Source organism: Sorex fumeus, unplaced genomic scaffold, assembly GCF_029834395.1.
Source record: "Sorex fumeus unplaced genomic scaffold, SorFum_2.1 ptg000006l, whole genome shotgun sequence".
Lineage (NCBI taxonomy): Eukaryota > Metazoa > Chordata > Mammalia > Eulipotyphla > Soricidae > Sorex > Sorex fumeus.
In genome coordinates this window covers 13413936-13431929 of record NW_026606063.1, presented here as the reverse complement: position 1 = coordinate 13431929, position 17994 = coordinate 13413936, and the positions used below count along the sequence as shown (strand labels likewise).

General features: G+C 57.6%; 1 protein-coding gene across 1 annotated transcript in view; it reads left to right on the top strand.

The window, feature by feature from the left end:
- KLHL29 (kelch like family member 29) overlaps window positions 1–17994 on the top strand; it is a 257496-nt gene that overhangs the window by 142949 nt on the left and 96553 nt on the right. The window contains exon 3 of the mRNA XM_056123615.1: window positions 15233–15571. Within this exon, the coding sequence (XP_055979590.1) occupies window positions 15281–15571 (291 nt within the window). The 5' untranslated portion in view covers window positions 15233–15280. The remainder of the gene's footprint in view (window positions 1–15232; window positions 15572–17994) is intronic.

Here is a 17994-nt window from a genome sequence, read left to right as displayed (position 1 = left end):
TCAGGAGGAAGCTGAACGCCGGCCACAGCATAGGAGCCCAGGCTCCGTGGGGAGTGGGTTCATGGATAGGTGAGCACACTCAGTCATTGAGGGGTGGACAGGGACATTAGGGACTGGATGAATGGGTGGACCAAAGGAGGGATCTGTGTCAGCCTTGCTATGCAGTGGGGAGGGTATGAGAAGAGAACCAGCCCCAGAAGTCAGCAGCCCTTACTGGCCACAGTGCCCCCTGGAGGCGTGGTCCAGCCCTGCCGGAAGGGCTCCTGGAGGACAGTTATCTGACCCACAGTGCTGGGCTGGGGGCAGCGGGGTGCCTCTCTCTGTTCCAAACAGACAATGAGCCAGGAGTGGGGTAATTCGAGGTATCTGGACAGCAACTCACCCCGCATTCCTGTGCCCAGAAAATGTACTCTCCTTTCTGAATCACACTGGCTATAACTGAAAACATGTTTCCAAACTAAGACCCGGCCAAAAAGTGATCCGCAAAATAGGTGCTACCCGGGGACCCAGCAGTGGGGCTGGTGGTTTCTTGCACAAGATGACCTGTGGACTTGGATTTGGCAGGGCCCTAAGTCCAGCGGCCCCCGCGAGGGAGGTAGGAGGTGGGGATCCCATCCAGAAGTTCTTGTTTCTGGAGATGGCGTCTAGTAAACTCAAGAATTCCTCCTGGGGAGTAATTAGCGCCCGCCCCCTCCTCTCCTCACTGCCAGGAGTGTCTTGAGCTCAGTGTCAGGAGCTTGGTTCCGGGCTAGCCTGGAGTTGCAGCACTGAACAGTCCAAGGGGCACAGAAGACAGCAGGGCTGTCTAAAATAGCCTTGCCCAGGGCCCAGAACAATAGCACAGCAGGAAAGGGCATTTGCCTTGCACTCAACTGACCCGTGTTCGATCCCCAGCTTCTCATATGGTCCCCAAAGCATTCCAGGAGTAATTCCTGAGTGCAGAGCGAGGAGCAACCCCTGAGCATCACTGGGTGTGACCCCGAAAGACAAAACATAGCACTGTAGCACTGTCCTCCCATTGTTCATCAATTTGTTCGAGTGGGCACCAGTAATGTCTCACAACAAATTGTGGGACTTGTTACTGTTTTTGGCACATCAAATATGCTATGGGGAGCTTGCCAGGCTCTGCCGTGCGGGTCGGATACTCTCGGTAGCTTGCCAGGCTCTCCAAGAGGAACAGAAGAATTGAACCTGGGTTGGCCACGTGCAAGGCAAACGCCCTGCCACTGAGTTATCGCTCCAGCCCAAAAGGAAATAAAATAAAATAGCCTTGCTCAGGGCCGGGGAGGAGGCTCCTGGTATCTCCCACGTCCCTCTGTCCCTCTGCACACACATTCACTCCAGCATCCAAACACACAGGGTGGAGCCCAGGCCCGACCCATTTCAGCTGTGCCACCTGGCCAAAAGCTGGATGCCCGGGGTTTGTCAGTGGTCAGTCAGGTCCTGGGAGGACACTCCCCCTCTCTGCCCGTCTCTGGCTGGTTCCAGATGGCATGTGCCCGCCGGAGGCTGCCTGCGCTCCTGGTTTGGCTATTTGGGGATGTGTCGTGTCTCCTGCTCTCTGGAGATGACCTTTTCCACAAAGCACGTGCTGTCCACGGGGCCTGTCAGGCATTTAGAAGACAGTCCCTTGGGAGCTGGCCTGGACCTTTCTGCGAGGGGACAGGGGAGGTAGCAGGGAGGGACTGGGGCACAGGGACAATCTCATACCTAGATAGATGCTCAGAGCCTCAGCCCCAGAGAGCCGCCTCAGCTCAACTGCCCTGGGCCACCTTGGGGGACTTGATCTGGCACTCCTGACCCCAGCATGGCGCTGGGTGGCCTCTGGCAGGTCACTTCTAACTCTCTGGGCCTCCCATCTTATCAGACTAAGATAGCGCTCCTCTGGGCAGGCTGGTTGCTGAACCCCGCCAGCCTGAAATGTGAAGCGCTTGAACCCGTGACTGCTGAGTTCAGCCTCTGCTTAGAGTTCAGGGGAGGTCAACAGGAAGGAGTTGTACTGGCTGACCCCAACAAGAACCAAGGTTCCTGGCACGGTGTCTCTTTGACATTTGGGCCTCCTGGTCCTCTGCAGGGCGCGAGAGAAAGAGAGAGAGAGAGAGAGAGAGAGAGAGAGAGAGAGAGAGAGAGAGAGAGCACCAGAGGTGGGGGGAGGGAGAGAGAGGGAGAGAGCCCCAGCTAGAAACAGAGCTGGGACTGTAACAGTCCCACTGTGGTCCCCCAAGAGAGAAAGACACAGACATGGGACTCAGCAGTGGCCTGTACTGCAGGGACCAGCACAGCCTGATATTGTAAAATGTTATCCCTCAGGCCCATGACCCGGACCCCTGTCCCCCTTCCTGCCCCCCAGCCCCCCCCAGACAGGGGTACCCATTGTTCTCACTCCTAAGGCTCTTCCCGGGAGGTTTATGCAAATGGGAGGCCCAGGCAAGAAATTAAATCCCTGTCCCTCACCTCTGAAGCTCCTGATTTCCTTGTTTCCTCTCGGTGCAACATTTCATTAAACCTTCCAGATGGGGAAAGAGCAGGCAGATTAAAAGTCAGATAGCGCCTCGGTGCCCGCTTCATCGGTTTCGGGACGGCTGGAGCTTCAAAGCTATTTGGTATTTCCACTGCCGAAAGGCCTCCTCGGGAGCAGTTGTGTTTTAATAAATGGCTGCCTGAGTGATTTCCTCCCAGGGATTGCTCCGTGGTTGTCGGCGCGGGGGGGACCGGGTGCCCTCCCTGTGTTCCTGGTGTCATCACATTATTAGTAGGTTGCTTGGGACGGGAGAAGGCCCTCGAGTCTGCACACCAGGCACTCAGGATGTCACCCCCAGACCCACCCAGAGGACTCTGCCAGGCTCTGCAGGGGCATTGGAGAGTGAGAGTTAGGGCCCGCTGGGCCACATGAGGGTCTTGACTGTGGTTCTAGGGGGTAGACGTCCTGTCAATCCAGACTGTATGGCCCTTCCCCCTGGCCATGCTCAGAAGAGTCTAGGACTCAACAGCTCATTGCCTTGGACACCGTGATTGGCACTGCCCTCCTGAGGGTTGGGCACCTGGGAGGTGCCAGCATGGGGACCTCTGCAAGCTTCAATCCAGACTCCGTCTCAGAGGGAAGAGTCAGCAGGGGACAGGAAGGTGTGACATTGCAGTATTCATTCATTCCCTACTGCTGGGCTCCAATCCAGGTCCCATGCCCGTGTGCCTTCCCTTTGCACCATAGCCCGTGGCATCCATGCAGGCCCTCCTGAGCCCTGCAGGAGTAGCAGTGAACTGTCCAGAGCTGCGCAGTTGGGAGTGAAGCCTGGTTCTGTCCTAGCTGAGTGAGCAACCTTGGGTAGTGGGCCTGACCTTTCTCTGCTATAGTTTCGTCCTCTGGAAAATGGAGCCAGCCTCCATAATAGATGATTATTTTGCAGAGTTGATGACTAGGTATATCTAAAGCTACCCTTACAGAATTTACATTCCAGCATTGGGGAATCTGAGAAAACAAAGGCAATTAGGTATATGGAGTCTATTTTAAGACTGTAAGAGCAGTCAATCCATAAACTAGAAAGAGCCTGCGCTTTTAAACCTAGAGGAACAGAGGAAGCTCACTGAGAAGGTAGAACTTAAGAAGAGGAAGTAAAGGCACTAGATCCCTTGGGGGAAGGATGAGTCAGGCAAAGAAAGAGCTTGTGCCAAGGGCCTGGGGCAGGAGAGACAAAGGTGCTGGAAGACTGCAAGGAGGCCAGTAGCAGAGGCAGAGTCCTTGAGAGGGAGGTAGAGCATGAGAAGGAAGAGGGTGTCAGCACCTCATGCGCTTGATAAGTTTGACTAGGGGGCAGGTGGGAGCCCTGCCTTCTTGAGTGGAACGAGGTAATTTGGCTGTTTTGTTTTTGTTTTGTTTTGTTTTGTTTTGTTTTTCATAGTCATCCTGAGTTAAGTCTACACTGAATGACTCAAGGAAGGAGAATAGTTAGAATCTCCAGCAGGCTAGAGATGGGTGACGTTCAGCCCTTGCACCTATCAACATTGTGTATCTCTGCAAGTGGGACCCATTAAAACATTGTGCATCTGGGGGGCGGGACCTATCAGAACACTATGCGTCTAAAGGTAGGACCTATCAGAACATTGTGCGTCTAGGGGCGGAACATGTGTGTCTAGAGGCAGGACCTATTAAAATAGTATGCGTCTAATGGCGGGGCCTATCAGAACATGGTGCGTCTAAGGACGGACCTATCAGAATTTGGTGCGTGTAAGGGCGGGACCTATCAGAATGTGGTGCGTATAAGGGCGGGACCTATCAGTTCATTGTGCGTGTGGTGGGGCGGGACCTATCAGAACATTGTGTGTTTAGGAGCAGGACCTATCAGAACTTTGTGCGTCTGGGGATGAGACCTGTCAGACGGTTGAATCTAGCGCCGGACTTCCAAGACAGGGCCTGAGGACAGTCCTTACGAACTTTGAGCCCCTAGGTGTAAGACCTGACTTCGGAACCAAGTAATTTATTTCCCTCCTGTGCAGCCTCTGGCGAGCCGCCTCATCAAAGGCCCCAAGTTTCCTCTGCGCATTTCCTCTGTGGGGTCTCCCCAACCCCAGGAGATGGAGGCGGGGTTGCCAACACCCCGTGTGACTTCCCGACTGAGTGTCACACCAGAGGGGCCACCGATGCCCCTGGCCTCTCCCAAGTCGTCCTGCCGCTGGAGGTGGAAGGCCAATCCCCAGGTCAGGAGGCTGATTGACACCCAAAGTTCAGGGGTGTGGAACCCAGGCGGGAAAGGGAGCATTGGCCAGTCTCTGACTCAAGGCAAGTGGGGCACACTGCTGAGGGTGTCATTTCCGGGCTAGTCCTCTTCTGGTGTTATAAACTGGCCCCTGTCATCCTTTCATTCCCCAGAAGTCCATCTTAAAGGTACCAGGCTGATGTCTGACACCAGAGTTCTGTGTCCCCACACACACACACAGCAGGCTCAGACCAGGACTCCCTTCCCGTGCCCGCTGCCGAGAACAGATCTCTCTCTGCAGCATCCTTGTTGCCCCCAGACGGTGGGGTGACGGCCCTGTCCTCTGTAAATGGTCTGCTTGTGCCTGCACAGGGCCAGGCTGTGGCACAAACAGACGGACGTCTCGCCCCGCCCCCAGAGCCCCAGCCGAGACTGGCCGGCTGCCCTCTGTCACCCCCTATTGTCCTCAGGGCACCCTCTCCCTGCCCTGGCTGTGTTTGCAGAGCTTTAGTATGTGGGCAAGCTGGAGGGGATGAGCTGGCAACCCCAGAAAACCTTCCTTGGAGAGTTGAGGCTGGAGCTGGCAGGTGAAGCGCTCAGACCGGGATGTTCAGTTCAGCCTTTCCTGTTCACTCAGCTCTTGGAGGAGGGGTGGGTGTGTATCCAAATGACAAAGAGGAGCTAGGGTGTGGCTCAGGTGATGGAGCACCTGTCTTGCATTGGCAAGGCCCTGGTTTTGAGCCCTAGCACCACATGGGCCCCCGAACACTACCAGATGTGGCTTCCACAATCATAAGTAGATAAGAATATAAGAAGAGGTGTGGGGATGGAGGGGCTGGGGCTGAGTGCTAGAGCACCTGCCCAGCAGGCCTGAGGTCGTGAGTTCCATCCCTGGCCCCGCCCCAGGACACTGAGCCTGGTCCTGTTGGTCCTGCCTTTGGCATCCTCCATTCCTGGCTCCATAGCCAAGATGTGACCTCTGGCACCACCATCACAGGCAAGTCTGCGAGTCCTGGTTCTGGCGGCAACAATGTAACAACCTAGGGAAAGGGATGGTTATACTAGAAGGCCCAGCCCCCCCCCCCCACCCCTTAATCTGCTCTCCCAGCCTGGATATTGGGAGCGTCTCAGCTCAGACCTTTCCGAGAAAGAAGGGAGTTGTCCTGAGAGGGTGTGCTGAGGAGATATGTCCCCCGCCTGCCATCCCCCCCCCCCCCACCAGCCCTCCCCAGGCTTCCTGGTGAGCCTCAGAATGCTTGTGCTATCTGGGACTGAATCACAGAGGCAGACGCTTGCCCAGAGCTGCCTGGGAGGACAGGGAGGGTCAGGGCTGTGTGTGTGTGTGTGTTGGGGGGGGGGGGGGGGGGGGGAAGAGAGGTGGGGGAGGAGGGCGTTGTGCAAAGGTAGGGACAGCCGCAGGGCCAGAGTGCATCGGTCAAGGTGGGGTTCTGGGCGTACTTCTAGAATGAACTGCCAAGAAGGGAGGGTTCTTGGAGGACCCCCAGCCCACCCCACAGCCCCCAGAAGACGGCCTGCATGGATATAAGCGGACCGGGAGGAAGCCCAGCACACACCATCTCGGAGCTCCATCACAGGGTTAGGGTGGAGAGGAAGCTCTGGGCACAGGCTCAGATGGTCAGCCACGCCTTGCCTCCTCAGCTCCCTGCCGGCACCCCTGGGAAAGCCGCGGTTAGCATCTGTGCCAGCAACCAGAAGCAGAACCGAGAGGCCACCCCCCACACACACACTCCTTGTCCCGGCATCCCAGTTGCAGGGTTTGTTCTGAGCCCCGGGCCCAGCAGAGCTGGAGGCAGGGGGAGCGGCTTTGGATTGGATGGGGCGCCCACCGTTCCCGGCAGAGATCGGCCTTGGCAGTCTTGGAGCAGCCAAGACTGAGAGCGCTTTGAGAAATGACCTTGGCATTTGCTAGTATGTGGCCCCAGAGAGGACTAAAACCTCCCCGCCACGTCTGCTTCCTGCTCGGGCGCAAGGACGCGCACTGCGTGTAGGATCCTGAGAAAGGGGACAGCCGATGCCTTGGTGCAGCAGGAAGCAGAGGCTGTCCAGGGCGGTAACAGAAGCAATGATGATACCGAAAGCGGCCCCTCCCTGCCCCTGCAGATTCAAACCCCTCCAAAAGGCTGTGCAAGTCCAACAGAATAGGCTTGAGGAGAAGTAGGCAACAAAAGAACTCTTGTTTGCTGCTGATATCCCACCGAACTCAGCCTGTTTAATACACCCATTACTCAGCTATCATTTCAGAGAAACTGGAGTGAAGAGAGAGCAATGGTGGGTGCCAGGGGAGGCCTGGGGCTGTCCCTGCTATCCGGGGGGACTGGGAAAGCTTCCAGGAAGTGGGAGCAGAGAGGAAGCTCTTGAGCCCCATGTGGAAACGGGCATAGGCCCCTGTTCACACCCCTGCCTCTCTGACAGGTCAGCTCAGGGAAGAGCAGAGGGACCCCCACTGTGGGAGAACCAGAGACAGGCCAGAGGTAAAGCTCTGTGTCCTGGGAGCTGTCAGCCTCCTGGGACAGAAATAGTCAAGGAGATCATCGCCACAGATGCAGTGGCTGGTGACGGGGTTCGGTGGAGAACTCCGCCCCACCTGGACATTCTAACACTTGCACATATGCAGCCTTGTGTGCGCATGCACACACACACACACACACACGCACATGCACATGCACACATGCACATGCACATGCAGACATGTCCTCTCGCTCATGCCTTTTGCCCGCCTTCGTTTCCCCGAAACATTTTCCTTCCGGAGCATAGAGTAGGGTGGCACTCGCACCCCTGAGAGCTCGCTGTGGCCGGGTGCCTGGCTTTGACCAGAGACGCGAGAGTAGATGAGAGTCTTGTCCCTTCCCTGCTCCAGGAACCCATGTATGCTTGCCAGGCCCCCCCCCCCGCAAGCCTCCGTGCCCCACAGACCCTCAGGAGGCCCCGTTCCCAGCAGGGTCCCAGAGCAGGCGGCCTGCGCAGAAGGAGCAGGAGGTGTCTGGGCCCTGAGGTCAGGCAGCTTATCCCCATGGTGGGCCAGTGAGGTCTCCTGCATTCACCAGCCTCTCTGCCTGGGGCCTTGAGGCCCACGCAAGTGCATGGCCCAGCCAGGACAGGGGACTCCCAGAGGGAACATGGTGGTCTTTGCTGCCTGTGGTGTGGGCCCATGGCCCCAGGCCACCCACCCTGGGAGAAGAAGCAGTGTAGGAGCCAAGTAGCCCTGCTCTGTTAATCTAAAAATACACAGAGAGGCAACAAAAATCTATGTTTCGATGGCTGCACACAAGCTGTTCAAACAGACAGCCCTGCCCCGGAGAGGGGAGCTTGTCCACCGAGGCCAACACGTCTGCATGCCTGGGCGGTGGTAAAAACGTAGGACCTGCCACGGGCTGCCCTCCGGCCTGGGCGGGTTGGATTTTTTTTTTTTTTAATTATTGAATCATTAACACACACCTAGAATAAGGGGTGAGACTCTGAAGCCTTAGTTCCCGCCCAGGGGAAAAGTGGGAACAAAGGATCAGTGGGCAGGACCAGAGAACTGGAGACTGTCCCTGGTGGCCTCCAGACTCCTGCTGGGAGGACACCCCAGCTGCTGTGTGGGTCCGGCACCCCTCAAGGCTCCTTGTTGAACTGTGTTCCACATCCCCATCCAGGCCATGTGCATGGGGGAGACGCTCTTATTTTTATCACTCAAGTGCCCCCTTCACACTGTGCTCATTCAGGTTTGGCTTATGTTCTGAAATAAGTGGGAAACTCAGGAAACGGGGTTCCGAGGCCTCCCGGCTGACCCTGCCTGCTGCTCCATCTGGTACTGGGTCCTTCTGCTCCAGCCGTGTCCTGCCCTGCCCTGTCCTGCCCTGGGCATCCCCCAGCTCTGGCAGACTTTGGGAATCCTGCACAGAGCATGGCATAATAGGGTGAAATGGGCAGGTTTGCTGCAATTCAGCCATGAAAGAGCCTGTGTTGCCCAAAGGTGTGGCCTGTGGGGGAGGAAGTGGAGCTGGTAGTTTCTGGGGAGGGGGATGAGATGCTTCCCACTCCAAGGAAATGCTCACAACCATGCATTGAAGGTTCCCAGGTCCTGCACGCCACCATGGCCAAGAGCCCCGCATGCACTCGGCACGTAGGACTTGAATATCCCCAGGCCTTGGAGCAGTGCTGCTGTCGTCGTCAGCCGAGCCTCTCCGGGGGGACATAATACGCTGTCACAAGCAGTATCGTCTGCCGACCGTATGACGGCCGTTCCCTAATGTTCCCAAATAGACCTTCGAATAGACTCTTGTCTCCAAGAAAGCAAATTGCGGGAGCATTTTTGGCAGCCGAATAGAGCGCACGCATCCGTCTTGTCCGCGGCGACTCTGGCTGCGGGGTCCGCCTCCCAGCCCCGAGAAGGCTCCATTCATCAGTGCAGGGCACTGAGGAACCCCGTTTCGCACTGCGAGCAGAGCCCGGACTTGACTTCGTCAATTCTGCAGGATGCAGAATGATGAGGCGCGCCGAGACAGGGCACAGAGGGAGCCTGGAGAAGAGGGAGGTGACGCTCCTGCCTGCGCTGGCTCCCGGCTGCGCCAGCTTGAAGCTTTCCTAGCAGGGATGCCGAGTCAGTCAGAGGGATGAGGTGCATCCTTGGGGGAGGCGATCATGTCATTGATCCGCTTCTGATTGATCCACCCGCACCCTGAGGCGCTGCCCTGTCCACTCCAGCGCTCGCACGCCCGCCTCCTCTCCCTTCTTCCCTGGACTCGTGCCGCTAATGGTCTTGCTGTTCTTTTCAGAACCTTCTTCCTGTTGCTTTATCACCATCACCGTGATTTATACCCGTGGCAGTAGCGCATACGCCCGGCCAATGAGTCCCATGGCCAAAGTCTCTGCTCTGTGTGTGTGTGTGTGTGTGTGTGTGTGCGCGCGCGCGCGCGCGTGCGCATGCGTGAGCACACATGCATTTTGCAGGGAGGGGAACAAACCCCATAACAACACGAGGTCACGCCCTCCCAATCTGCAGGCTGGCTGTCTCTCACACCGTTGCAGCTGGCAGGGAGGCAAAAGGGTCCCTGGGTCTTTTAACATTGTCCATCCGAATTGGGAACTGTGTACACAACACTTCTCCCAGACTGGCAGATTGCCTTCTCTCTCTCTCTCTCTCTCTTTCTCTCTCTCTCTCTCTCCCTCTCCCTCTCTCCTCTCTCCTCTCTCCTCTCTCCTCTCCTCTTTTCTCTCTCTCTCTCTCCCTCTCTCTTTCTCTCCCTCTCTCTTCTCTTCTCCTCTCTCTCTCTCTCTCTCTCCCTCTCTCTCTTCTTTTTCACAAGAAATTGGCCAGAAAGGAATCAGCGGCATTTTCCCTGTAACCTATCATCAGAAAAGCATTCTGAAGCGCTTGTCTTTGGAGGTCATGTCTTAAGCCCTGTAATTATGGAATATGGCTTTTTTCCCCAAAAAATACATCTGCCCCCTGGGCAATCTGAGGCCCACAGAGCACAGTGTGGATGACCTCGTATGAGCAAGCAAGCATGACTGGGCCCTGTCAAGGCTGCAGGCTGAGGCTCTTTGGTCTCGCCTGCACAGAAGCACCCCTGTCTCCTGGGGCCGGGAGCACTGGAAGCCCAGTCAACACCCTGTATCGGTCCACATGTCCTGGGCTCATGCTGCTGACGCTCACCCCCTGCTTCCTCCCATGGCAAAGCAGCTTCAGCATCTGCCCACCTAGACCTGTGGGCATCAGGAGTACTTTGTGGTGACTTTCAAGGGCCGGCTAGAATCAGGCTCGGGATCTGCTAGGGTTTGTCACCGCAAGATCCTAACTGGATCCAGGCCTGGGAAATACACATGAGGCTGACTAGCATTGGCGATACAGCTGCTGATTGATCTTCCTTTATTCCATTTTTACATTTTTACTTTATTTGTGATTTATAGGCTGGAGCGATAGCATAGCGGGTAGGGCATTTGCCTTGCACGTGGTCTACCCAGGTTCGATTCCTCTGCCCCTCTCAGAGAGCCCGGCAAGCTACCGAGAGTATCTCGCCCACACAGAAAAGCCTGGCAAGCTACCCGTGATGTATTCGATATGCCAAAAACAGTAACAATAAGTCTCACAATTTGTTGTGAGACATTACTGGTGCCCACTCAAGCAAATCGACTAAATCGATGAACAATGAGAGGACAGTGCTTATTTGTGATTTATTGGAAGCTAGTCAGTGTTCACAGCAGAGCCTGGCAAGCTCCCCATGAGGTATTCAATATACCAAAAACAGTAACAAGTCTCCCAATAGAGACGTTACTGGTACCCGCTCAAGCAAATCGATGAACAATGGGAGGACAGTGCTACGTGCTGCAGTGCTACTTTATTTGTGGTGTCTGGGATCTAACCCAGGGCCTTACACATGTGGAGGCTTGTACCCTACCACTGAGTTACATCCCTAGCCCTGTTTTGGTTTTTTTTTTAGTTTTTCAGGTTTTTTTAATGAATTTCTACGTGATTGCACATGTCTATGACATGATCAAGGCCTCAGGCATATGCCCGGAACATGATGTCTGTGACAACTGCCTCGGGGAACCCCAGCAGCCTCCTTGCCATCCCATCCCTTTTCCTGTTTCCCCCTCCCTGGCCCCTGGTCACCACAAAGGCGTCCTCTGTGTCTAAGAGGCTGTTTTGTTTCTGCTTTATTTGCTCATTTGCTTTAGTTCCTTAGCTTTCGTGCCAGTTCATCCTACCAGCATTTGTGCTTTTCCTTCTCACTTGTTGGTTTGCTTTTTGTTTTGTTCTGGGCCACACCTGGCGGTGCTCAGGGCTTACTCCTGGCTCTGCGCTCAGGGATCACCTCCTGGAAGGGCTCAGAACACCATACGGGGTGCCGGGGATCGAACCCAGGTCAGCCACGTGCGAGGCAGGTGCCTTACCCTCTGTGCTATCTCCCCTGCCCCTTCTCCCTCTGACTTATTTGGTCTTATATGGTTTCCCTCAGCCTTATATGGTCCGTCTATCTTGTATGTAGCAAGATATCTGGGTTGGTGGGGTTTTTGTATTTTGATCCCAGTGTGCATGTGCAAGTGAGGGGGAGAGAGAGAGGGAGAGAGAGAGAGAGAGAGAGAGAGAGAGAGAGAGAGAAACAGACAGACACAGAGAGAGTATGAATGAGTTACGAGTGAGTGCATGTTAGTATATACGTGTGTGTGAATGTATGTATGTATATGAGCAAGTATCTGTCACTGTCACTGTCCTCCCATTGTTCATCGATTTGCTCGAGCGGGCCCAGTAACGTCTCCATCGTGAGACTTGTTGTTACTATGTTTTGGCATATCGAATACATCACGGGTAGCTTGCCAGGCCTTGCCGTGCAGGCGAGATACTCTCGATAGCTTGCCAGGCTCTTCAAGAGGGGCAGAGGAATCGAACCAGCTCGCCCAGGCCGGCTGCGCGCAAGGCAAACGCCCTCCCTCTGTCCTGAGCAAGTATATATGTGTGCATATGTGAGTCTGTATGTCAGTGGCCTCTGTGAGCATGTTTGTGTGTATGTGTGAGTGCGTGTGTTCTTACCCCATCTCCTTTATTCACTCAGGCATTGCTGGCCCTCAGGTGTTAACTTAACCACTGGAAAAAATTCTGCAGGGAACATCAGGGTGTGGGTATTTCCTTGTGTTCGTGTTTTCTTGTTCATCCTGTAAATATCTGGACTAAAACACCTGGACCAGAGGGTGTATCTGATTTCCTCCCTCCCCATCTATGCCCCAGGCTCTGCCATCTACATCCGCTCGGCAGCACATGAGGGAGCCTTGCCTCTACCAGCACCATATGTGCACGCGCGCGCGCACACACACACACACACACACATACACACACACAATGTATACATGCATACTTGTGCTTGCACATCAAACATGCACACATGCACGGATGCAGGTACATACATGTTTGCACACACATGTGAACACCTGTGCTTCCTGCTCCAGAGTGCAAGGCATGGTCTCATATGGTCTCACTGAATCCTGAGTGATGGCGATCGCCATGCCCACGTGACTCCTCTGTCGTGTTTGCTCGGCTCCCGGTGCAGCCTTCCTTCGGGCGGTGTGTTTGTGCCAGTTGACGTGTGGTGGACAAAACCCTCAGCTGCAGGTCCGGGTGTCTCCTGGGGAGTGGAAGTGGGGACCTGAGGTCACGGTCTGGTTTCTGATCTGAGGCATCTCACCCTTGTCACCCCAGCCCCCCGCCTCCAGCTGGGAGCCCTGATGGCGACTGCTGGACTGGGCTGGGTTGGCACCTGTGGGCAGCGACATGGCTAGTTGGGCTGGGTGGGGCCATCTCCACTCCCCAGCTGGTGGGGCTGTGCCGGTGGCCAGCTGCAGTTTTCTGAGCCCCAAGAGAGCAGAGACCAGACTCCCAGGGGGCAGTGGGGTGTCAGGGAAGGGAACTGCAGTGAAACCACATGCTGGGTCGCTCCTCCAGGAGGAATCCACAGGGGTTGGGCTTAGCCAGACGACCTTCCAGAACCTTCCCAGTCTCAGAGCTGTTCCGATAGACACAGTTCCATGCTGAGATCAGGCAGGACCCAATCTGTGGCCTCCCCATGCACTGGACCCCTGCCTGAGCACCTGCATCCCCGCAGAGGAAGTCCTCGAGAGACCAAGACTACAGGGGGTTGGTGGTGGTCAGGGGTGGCAAGGCCGAATGTCAGGGTAATTGGTGTTCAGGGCCCAAGTTCCAGTATTGGCCCAATCTGGGTAGGTTCCGAGGTCAAGGCTACAAGGTGGGGAAGTGGGTGTTGGTGAGCGCATCCCGACAGCGTGGGCCCTTGTGGGGAGGGATGTGCTAGGTCATCTTGGGGTCAAGCCTCCCCTGCAGACTCCGAGGAGAGAGGATTGCAGCAGGCACCCCTGCTGGAAGGGACTGGGGTCTGATCCAGCCCAGGCCAAGTATGTGTGTGCATGTGGGGAGGGGGGACCTGCGGGCTTGGGGCCGCCCCAGGAAACAGAAACAGCTCCAAAGGGCATGGACCCAGACCCAAGGCTGCTGCCCCCCCCCCCCACCCGCCAGGCCTCAAGGCTGCTCAGGCGTCTGCCCACCTCCACAGAAAGGCCCTGACACTGCCGCCATTGCCAAGAGGTTTCTCGGGTCGCTGTTTGTGGGGGAAAAAAAAGTGGAAAGATGCAGAGAAAGAAACAAATAAGAAAGATGGGCACAACCGTTCCACTCGGCGTGGCAGCGCGCCCCCGCAGATGAGGCCGCCGTGCGTTTCCCGGCTGGGGCGGCTGGGCCAGGCCCATTCCTCAGCCCCCTGTCTGGAGGCGGCGCGGCCCCCCTCCCTTCCTGTGGATTAATGACGCCTTCAGGGCCCTCACAGCAGCGCCCCCTCCACAGCCGCCTCAATGACAAGGAGCTGGGAAGGGCCATTAGCCACCTGTGATCTGGGCATGGCGGGCACTCTCTGGAGATACAGGAGCCCCCCGCTGCCCTCGGGCACAAGAGCATCCCCCCCAGCCCCTCCCGTGTGGACAGCGGTGGGGGTGGAGGGTCCCAGGGCCATAGTGGCTCAGAGGGCCTTGAAGGTGGCCTCCGTGCCCCAGCTGGTTGTGACCAGCACAGGGAACCACAGCACGCACTGCTCTTAATTACTGGCTCATGAATTACCCATGAGCCACGGGGTCTGTGCTGGATTTGGTATCCAGCCAGCAGCCAGCAGAGAGGCCAATGGCACAGCCGGGGTGTTCAAGCCCCCCAAGAGTCTCGCCCTGGTGTGGGGGCTCCCCCCACCCCGGGAGCATCATACAGAAGCCCTCGGACCTGGCAGGGCCAGGCTTGGTGAGATGGGAGCCCCGCGTGGTTTTCCCTGGGTGCTGCTGGGGGCCCTTTAGTTCCCAACGGAGCAAAAGCTCGTCCTCTGTGACATGGGAGGGCCTGTGAGTCCCCTGGAGCATCTCGGTCTCCATGACAACCTGCAGGCCTGAGGTTGGGCTGTGCCCAGGAGAGTGTGGGGAGATGGCTGGTTAGCCTAGGGTCTCAGGGGGTATGGGGGGGGCTTGCTGGCCACTGAACCCCCAGGGACTTGCCAAGCTTCTCCAACTGTGTGCTCTGTTCTGAAACCGGAACATCCAGGCTGAGCTGGGGGACTCATTCTGTACATGGGCTGGGGTGGGAGGTGGGTATCCTACTTCTGCCTGCAACTCCTGGGCCACTGTCCTTCTGGTCTCCAGTGACACTGATGTCAGGGACCCTCAGGTCTCCAGTGACACTGATGTCAGGGACCCTCGGGTTTCCAGTCCGTACCCCCACTCCCTCCCAGGATGTAAGGAAAAGCCTCACCTAGAACCTCAGCCCCACCTGGTGGGCAGAATGTCCGATGTGAGAACACACAGAAGGGTCTCAAATGTTGCCCACGGCCCTTTGGGGCTGGAGGGGGCCTGAGGGCTTCCTAAGAACCTGCAGCAAGTGAGCCAATGTTCCCAAGCCGCCACCCCCTCCACGACCCCCCCACCCAGCACAGAGAGCCAAGGTGCTCGCAGATACCCCCCGCTGCAATCTAAATCGCCTCCTCTCTGCTCTGTGCCAGCAGGTCCGGCCTCTGTTTCCCCGCGAGGAGCAGCCGCGGCCCACCGAGATGTCCCGGCACCACAGCCGCTTCGAAAGAGATTACCGGGTGGGCTGGGACCGCCGCGAGTGGAGCGCCAACGGCACGCATGGGACCACCAGCATCTGCAGCGCCACGGCCGGCGGGGCCGGGGGCGCGGCCGCCAGCAGCCTCAGCGCGCGGCCCGGCCTCCTGCCACTGCCCGTGGTGCCCTCCCGGCTGCCCACGCCCGCCGCCACGGCCCCCGCCCCCTGCACCACTGGCAGCGGCGAGGCCATCACCAGCCTCGTGGCCAGCTCCGCCTCCGTGGTCACCACCAAGGTAAGCCCTGGGGACCGCTTCTCGCAGGAGCCGGCAGAGGGCGCCCCCTGCAGGCCTGTCCGGGGAACTGTCCTCCCCAGAGCCAGGGCCAGGCTACAAGGAGACCAGGGCCAGGCTACAAGGAGACCGTTGGGCTTATTTTCAGGAAAGTCCTTCTTTGGGGCCAGCGTGGAGGAGGACAGGGGCTGGTGTCCTTCAGGGTCCCCTACCATGTTGATGAGTGTTATAAAATGAGCGAGATGGAAGAGAATGTCTGAGGTGTCAATGCAAACTCCCGGGGTTGGGGAGAAGGAGGGGTTGGACCACTGTCCCTGCAGCCTGTCCAAGGTCCGTAAGAAGCCAAGGAGCAGAAATCACTTTCCGTGGCCTACCGGTGCATTTGTGACCCTGCGTCCTTCCCATAGTCGGGGACACTGAGGCACATTCCATGGGCTTCGTGTGGGATCCCTTGGCCTGAGCATGCCAGGGCTGCTGTGGATAGGGCAGTGTCCCTTGGTGGCAGCCAGCCCTGCTGAGTCCTGGGCCATCTGGGTCCTCTGCTGGACATTCAGAGCACGCACGCGCACACACACACACACACACACATGCAACCACCATGCACACACCACACACAAACACACACATACACACACACCACACACACATAGCCACACACATACACACAGATACACATATACACACATACAGACACATGCACACACACATACACACACATACACACACACACACACATACACACACACATACACACACACACATACACACACACACATACCTCCTAAGCTCCCTCAGCACCTAACACCTGTATCTAGATTTTTCTCTCCTGCTTTGATGAACTTTGCAGAAAAATGTGGACCCGGCCGTTGTGGGGGTGGAGACGGTGCTGGTGTGGGTGTCTTTGTCTGACTCTGAACCCCCTTTCGGCCCAGCCTTCCACAGCCACATGGGGAGCCAGGGAGGCCACCCCCCACCCCCGTGCCTCATTGATTTTATTTCCTGGCCGGAAGCAGCAATCCCCACCTCCACCCCTCCACCCGGAGGTGGGGCAGGAAGGAATGTGGGCCCGGGAGGGATGGTTTGGGCACTGTGTCCCCCCAGAAACGGCCAAACACATTCCTTCCTCCAGGGCGCCGCCCCCAGCAGGCCATGAGTGCGGGGGACCTCTGCCCGAGAGCTGGCTGGCTGCCCGCCCCCGGCCACATCTGGCAGCCCCATGGCAGAGTTGGCTATGCGCCTAGTGTATCAGACGGGTGGGGTCCGGGGGGGGAGAAGGCGCCGAGAGGTGCCCTCACACCTCCTGTCCTGGGGGATGAGGGTTGAGGGTCCTCTTAGGACTGTGCCTGGCTCGGGGCAGGGTGGGGGGGCCTGGCTAGAGAAAGGGCCCTCCTGCCGCTCCGGTTCTGCACCCTAGCAGCTCACAGGCTGGACCCCAAATCATAGCACGGGGCTTGGGGGGGAAGCAGGGGACAGAAAATAACCTCCAGGCCAGGCCGGAGCAAGCAGGGAGGTCCCCAGCAGAGGGGCAGACAGAACCTTGGCACGCATCACAGAGATGAAATTCCATTGCAGTGGCCTCACCCCTGCCAGCCACTTCCAGGCCTGCAGAGGCTCATCCCAGTCAACACAGTTCCCTGGAATCTTTGGGGTGCCAGCGGGGAGCAGGGCCTGCAGGGCACAGGCAGGGCAGCCGAGGACGCGGGTGTGAGATCTGGGCCTCAGCGTCTTCCTGCCGTTTAGACCCAGTGCCCCCCTCCTCCCCCCGCCCTGGGCCCCGCAGTTTTGTCTCACTGCGTGTCGGTGGAGCTTGCGTGCCCGGACCCCTCTCAGGCCACTGCGGTTTCCCCGCGCTGCCAAGCACGCGCTCCCGTCCTCGGGGAGCTCAGGGGCCGGAACATAACAAATCCAAGGTCTGGACGGTGCCACCAAATTACCCGGGAAACGTCTCTGGGGTTGGGGGTGATTGGCAGAGGCTGTTCGTGGGCCCGGAGCCAGGCAGAGCACGAGCCAGACTCCCGCCTTGGAGTTCTGCAATGCCGCGTCTGTGAAAGGGAACAGGGAGTCATGTGGGGAGACGCATGTGGCGGGGCCTGGGGGGCTTCTCTCCTGGGGCCTGGGGGCTTCCCTCCTGGGGCCTGGGGGGGCTTCTCTCCTGGGACCAGGGTCTTCTTTCCTGGGACTGGGGGGGGGGGGGACTTTTCTCCTGGGGGGGGGGGGGGCTTCTCTCCTGGGGCCTGGGGCGGGGGCTTCTCTCCTGGGCCCTGGGTGGGATCGGGGCCGAGCCAGGACTATGAGCTGCTGGAGAGTGAGAGTGAGAAGCAAGAGCTGAGGCCAGCAGGGGCAAGTGGGGCCTGAGCACTTACTGTGGTGACCTGGGGCGTGTCTCAGCCTGGGGACACAGTGGGGTGAGGGGCCAGTGTGGCTGC